The sequence below is a fragment of the Pteropus vampyrus genome, unplaced genomic scaffold (assembly GCF_000151845.1).
Source record: "Pteropus vampyrus isolate Shadow unplaced genomic scaffold, Pvam_2.0 Scaffold595, whole genome shotgun sequence".
NCBI lineage: Eukaryota > Metazoa > Chordata > Mammalia > Chiroptera > Pteropodidae > Pteropus > Pteropus vampyrus.
In genome coordinates, this window is record NW_011889376.1 from 77139 (window position 1) to 83852 (window position 6714).

Consider the following 6714-nt stretch of genomic DNA (forward strand, 5'->3'; position numbering starts at 1 on the left):
GATTTTCTTTTGCTGTTTTGCTGATGCTGAGTGCCTTATCCTGGCAGCAATGTCATATGACCGCTATGCAGCCATCTGTAACCCATTGCTCTATCCTACATTGATGTCTAGGAGAGTCTGCATCGACTTCATTGTGTCAGCATACTTCAGTGGAAGTAGGACTTCAATGGTCCATGTCTGCCTCACATTCAGGCTGCCATTTTGTGGTTCCAATATTATCAACCATTTCATTTTTTCTGTGATATTCCACCTCTTTTGGCGTGCAGATACCCATATCAACGAGCTTCTGCTCTTTGCCTTGTGTGGCTTCATCCAGACCAGCACTTTTATGGTCATATTTATCTCTCCCTTTTGTATCCTTATCACAGTTTTGAGCATCAAGTCCTCAGATGGCAGAAGCAAAACATTCTCTACCTGTTCTTTCCATCTCATAGCAGTCACCTTATTCTAGGGAACACTATTGTTTATGTACTTACATCCTACCACCAGCTATTCCCCAAACACCGATAAGGTAGTTGCAGTGTTTTATACTATATTCTTTTTTTCCCGTGTTTAACCCAATAATCTATAGCTTAAGAAACAAGGATGTAAAAAATGCCCTATAAAAACTATTTAAAAGCTTTCAAATTAATAAGAATTTGAATCACTGAAAAATATTTAAAGTATAACCTGCCCTTCCAATCTCATTAACAACACTATGTCATGAACATCACATATGTCAACTATTTTTATATTATCTCCATTTTCCAGAAATGAAGACAATTTTTCATCATCAGTACTTTAAAGTGCTCTTGTCCTATCTGACAGAAATGTTCTCTCCAAAATTTTTCCACTCCATGAAACATTCTTGAATTAAAATAAATAATATTAATTGTTCTCCAATTAATGTTCTTAAAAAACTTTGTACTGTGATTCATTATATACTTTATCATGTTGTATTGAAGGTATACATTGAGTTGTTTATTAGCTCACTCATATTGAAAGCTCTGTAGTGGCAGGGAGTCTATATTTTGGTTTATTTCTTAATACTTCTGAGCTTTTGGTATATGGCACATCCTCACTGCATGTGTGTTTAATGGATGAATAAATAGATGGATAAATGGATGTAGGGACTAATGAAGGGATGAATGGATGGATTGGTAATGGATGGATGGATGGATGGATGGATAGATAGATAAATGTATAAATTAGTGAGAAAATCTAGTTTTCTCTTTGGGAAAATACATGTAGGTTCTGGACTTACAGAAGGTATACCATCAGAGAAATTTGATATTACTCATAATGGCAATGGTGGTTTCACTAACTCTCAGAAAATTAGATATCAATCACATAGCAAAAGCGTTTTATATTAAAAGAGTGAAGTTATAACATATGGTTTCTCTGTGGGCTTGTTTATTCTTATAAGGGATCCTCTACTCTTCCATTTACAGTGGGTACATATGAAAACCAACTAACTTTATAAAGATCATCAAGATTGTAAAATATACATTACTATTTGCACACACGTTACTGACAAAATCTTTAAAGTTCTATCTTCAAGAAAAGGTGAAAAATTGATCTGATCATTCTATTCTACAAATTGACAATGTAAACCAGTTGAAAGTATATGCATTTCTTTCTCTGGGATCAATTTCAATGATGGAATTAGCAGACCTTTTCTGCAGTTGCGTTTGATCTTTCAGTCTTCATTTTCTTTTTGTGTTATGTGAACAAAATTGAAGGAGTATATTGTATACACATGAATATATAGTGTGCAGTTTTTAGTTATTATGAAAATAAATGACTGCATTATTTTATACTGATTGTAATCCTGTAGATGGAGATAATTAGACACTGTGCAATGAAATGGATTGTTTGGAGGTTTAAATGAATGAATACATGTAAAGCTACTACTATATGTATGATTTGAGAATTAAATGATTATATATGTATAAATCTCCTAGAATACTGTGTGCGTAAAGCTTTGACACAGTACCTGTAATGATGTAATGGCACATAATTATTCGGTATTTTACCACTACTTAAATTTAAGGCAATAATCAGGTTTTGACTCCCGAGAGATTAGGCACTTGAAAAAAATCTCTGAGGCTTTCCAAATGATGTGAGACATTGCCACAGAGCAAAAACACTGGAATCCAGTGTTCAACTTAGTGGCTCTTCATCATGATAAAACATTTTCCTCACTGTGAAGACTTTGTCAGAGTGTAGAGTAATATGCCATTCATTCGTTCTTGTTTTTTGAGTAGTTTCTGAAACAGATGGGGCATTTCGAATTGCTCTTTTAATTTTAGTGTACTCTCTTTAAAAAACATGGATGAGACTATCATATAAAATGAACTGAATTCTAATCATCCTTCCATTGTCTTCATGGACACAAGTTTGCATGAAGATGCACATCAGCTTCCTTAATAGAGACCCATTTAATCTAAGACATATTTTTTGTTTTCCAAAAGAAGTTGTTTTAAAATAAGGAAACTACAATGTGTTTGTAAGCATAAAATTGTTATGAGTTTATTTATCCTAGAGTTTCTAAAAGTAGCAGTATTGACATTTTGGGCCAATACTTCGTTTGGAAATAGGAGCGCGGGGCAAGGGAGAGGATTACCTTGTACATTTTAAGGTGTTTAGCAGCTTCCTGAGTATCGACTCACTAGATACTGGTAACATTCAACCTAATATGATTACCAAAATGTATACAAAGTTTGCCAAATTTTCTCTCAAAGGCAAAATTATTGCTAAGGGAGAATCACTAAATATGATCAATGTTATTTCTTTGTCCATATGGCAAATGAAACCATTTGAATGAGGACATTGTTTGAAGCTAAATCAGAATAATATTTTGTAACAAGTCTTCAAATGTCATTTTGTTAATTTTGTTCTGCATTATTTTCTTAATATCTATGTTTTGTGACCTATTTTGATAATACCCATAACCAGAGAAAATTACCATATAAATTTAACGAAAACAAACATGTAGAAGCACAGCCGAATATATATGTTTTATGAAGTAGGCCATGGTTGAGAGAAAATTATAATAAATTAGGATATTTCTTACAATTACATGTAAGCAGATTTATTTTTCTGCTTCTGTCTATGGGAAGAGAGAGAAAATGCTGAGAAGCTATATTACATTCTAGTCATAAAAATAATGCAATACACAAACTTAAAAACTAAAACTGCTGTTCCCTCTCTAAAAATATCTGCATATAATTCAAGTCATAAGGACATCTGTGTGACAACTCTACAACTTTATTGCTCTTACATTGATAATTGGAGGTTTTGGGCAAATGAATTTTATGGCATGAGTTGAAAAATGCCAATTTTTCTAGTGACTTCAGACAAAATCATTTGTAGGTCATAATTAAAGATATAATAAATATCTCCTAAAGAATACATCCATAAATATTTTTTCTCAGATTAAAAAATATTTTCTTGAAACACATGAGACAATACTCGCCATATGGATAGCATAAAGATAGAGATTGGGAGTGAGTATTGACTGGGAATCCAACTTCTCTTATTCAGCTGCCAACACTGTTACCTATGACGAAGACATGCCATAATTTATAACTCTCCATTGGTATCAGTTCTAACTAAGTTCGTTCTCTTATAACATGGTAATATTTTCCATCCTGTATCTAAAGGCACGTAATGTTGTTCTATCAGGATCTTCACAACTATATCATAATATTGTCATAATTCTTTAAATTCTGTACAATGTTTGGATTGACACAAGATTTCATTATTTTATTTCTCTGCATATATTATAACTTACTCTATTTTTATGCTAAAATACCTAAGACAGGCTAACAGATTAACAGAACTTAACAAAACCATCTCCTAACCTTTTCCAAACACATAAATAATTGCTATATTATTTGTATGATTGAAGAGAGCTAACTACAAAATTATGCAAAGAACTAATAAACCTATGTGAAATTATGTAAAATAATCACACTGTTCACAGTTCAAGGATGCCTATAGAATTATTATAGAGAAGAAAGACATAGATTTTAACATAAATAAGTCCAAAGCATTTCAATTATTTGTGTGTGTGTGTGTGTGTGTGTGTGTGTGTGTGTGTGTGTGTAATCTCTCATAAAAATTCTATGTGAATATTGTTAAAAGTTTTGGAGTATAGTGTCATGCATTAATTACATCAATTTTATTATGAATCAGTGAGGTAGATAGAATAATATATATGCATGTTCCTATTTTAAAGGAAAAAGGAAACTTCAGTTATTTCACCATTAGTACCTTCAAACACTATTATGAGTAGCAAATATGTGACTGATACACCATTTCAAAGGGAAACCAGAGGTATCTACCGAACAGCTCTTGAGAGGACCTGCTGCTCTGATTAGTTCTAGTCTCAAGAGACCAGAAAAGATGCTAATTATGCAACCTGTAGACATCTGAGATTCACATCTACTCAATGAGCTACAGTTTTTGTTCCCAGAAGAAAAAGAAACATAAAAACTCTCTACTCTCAGTGACAAGTCCTTTAAGATCCATGAAAACCTGGTCTTCTCTAAGTACTCTGCTTACTCTGAACTTGGCTTATTTGTGAGTATGTTTAGGAAGTGGTAATGAAGGTTTATTAAAGCTTTTGATATTTCCTGTTATTCCACACTAAAAGAATTTGTTATCAGCTGTATGATTTCAGTATTTTTCCCAAACAGACTATTTATCTTTCAAACGTTCTTATTTTGTGAAAAGAGCAATATTTACCTAACATCTGTACTTAATATTTGGGTGTGAAAGAGACTGTGTGTATTTTTATGGTATTTAATATTTGGTTCATAAAGAAACTTAAGCTACTTGCATATTAACAGAAAATTTCATTTATTCTCTGGAAAATAGAGAATGTGGTAGCTGAGAATTGTAAAGTATTTAAAGTATACTACAAGGAAGATCATTTCTTCTCAATCTTATGTATTAGTTTTTGAAATCCTTTACATTAATTTTATTTTATGATTCCACTAATAATATTTTAAGAATAATTTTCTATTTTCCTTGAGTCTGTAACAAACCTGAGTATATACATACATACTTGTTTCCCAGAGCTCGACTGTTTTTGCTATCACAAGCTGATACTCCTTCCCACTACAACTCTAGTGTGCCTGAATATAATAGTCTTCAAATCAGAATATATTGTTTTCAAATTAGACTATCTAAGCTAAATAGTTTTGGGCCTTTTAGTATGTCAAGGTTGTCATTGATAGTGGGTTTTTACATTTTTTATCTGTGATTGTTGTTAAGTTTTTTAGTGTGTGTTATTAATATTTTGCTTCTTCGTGTCTTGTAAACATTTTATTTAAAACCATGCAGTATACATTATTTTGAAGTATAAATACATTTATATACTAATGAATTTATATGTACAACATATTTCACATAACAATCAGTTATATATTTATACATATATAATATTCTATAATAATATAAGCAATACTATGAACAAGAAATTATATATAATGTTTGTTTATAATATTTTATAATAAATTCATTTACAAATATTGTGTCAACATAATGATATTCTATGGGCAAATCTCCATGAAAGCATATAAGGAGATAGTTTAACTCTGGTTAACAACTATGAACCTACAGTATGGCAAGTTTATTATTTTGAAAATCATTAACTTTTTTGATAGGCATTTTGGCCTGGTTCATTTTTTCACTGTAATGATAAATGCTTTTAATTTATGATTTTTCTCACCAGTATCTTATCAGTAACTATGTCCTTCCTCACTAATGATTATATATTTTCCACCATCCCTTTAGAGTCATAAATCAAAAATAAATTACTGTGAAGGAATTTTATATATTTTAAACAAATACCACATTTTCATCCTGACATTTCAAGACATTAATCTAAAAGTTGTAAAATTGCATTTGAGCATACCATTAGGTTATAAAACTGTTATTTCCAGTATTTGTTTTTCTAAGAGACTACTCATGCTTATTAATATTCTAAAGCAGTCTCTTAATTAGGAAGATGACACTGAGTTAAATCAAAGCCCTGAATTTAGTGACAGAATGAATCTGTATTCTCACTGTAATTCTAACATCCTGGTAGAAAGTCATACCTTGATCCTTGGTAATGTTTTTCTCTATTTATAGTTTTCTATTATGAGTTCAATAGATAAAGTTGTTACTAGATATCTTACTGCCAGTTTTTTGGAATCACACTTGTTTTTTCTGGGTCCTGGTGTTGCATCTTGTTCATCAATATCATATCAGTGCACGTCTACCACATGAAACCTCATAGCAGTTAAATTGGCAGCAACTCAATTTTTTCTTCTTTTTCTCTAAATGATAAATGGCAAAATTATACAAACTCTGTTGTTTTTGTTTTTTGTATGGTATGTTATACATGGTGAAATATACAGCAGGCCAAGGGCAGGGCTATATTGGAACTCAAGCCTTCTCAGTTCTAATACACACCAGTGTGTTGTTCTCATTACACTACACAGACTTGCAGAAGAAAAAACTTCTCATTAAAAAACATGCAAATGTCCCTTCATCTCTAAAAATTTTTTTTTAATTGAGCTTATTTCCAAGTTATGAAACTCTGATTCTAGATTTTACAAACGGCTTTTATTGACAAGAAAAAACATTCTTGTCACTTCCAACAAGTCATTCTTTCTTTCCTTGGATGAAGTTAGACTTGGATTCACTGTGCTTCCCAAAGCCACTGATCTAAAATATAGA

General features: G+C 31.5%; 1 protein-coding gene across 1 annotated transcript in view; it reads left to right on the top strand.

Annotated features, from left to right (window-relative positions):
- LOC105308597 (olfactory receptor 5AS1-like) overlaps positions 1 to 6714 on the top strand; it is an 11899-nt gene that overhangs the window by 449 nt on the left and 4736 nt on the right. The window contains 3 exon segments of the mRNA XM_023525676.1: positions 72 to 223; positions 226 to 260; positions 4346 to 4361. Of these exon segments, the coding sequence (XP_023381444.1) occupies positions 72 to 223; positions 226 to 260; positions 4346 to 4361 (203 nt within the window).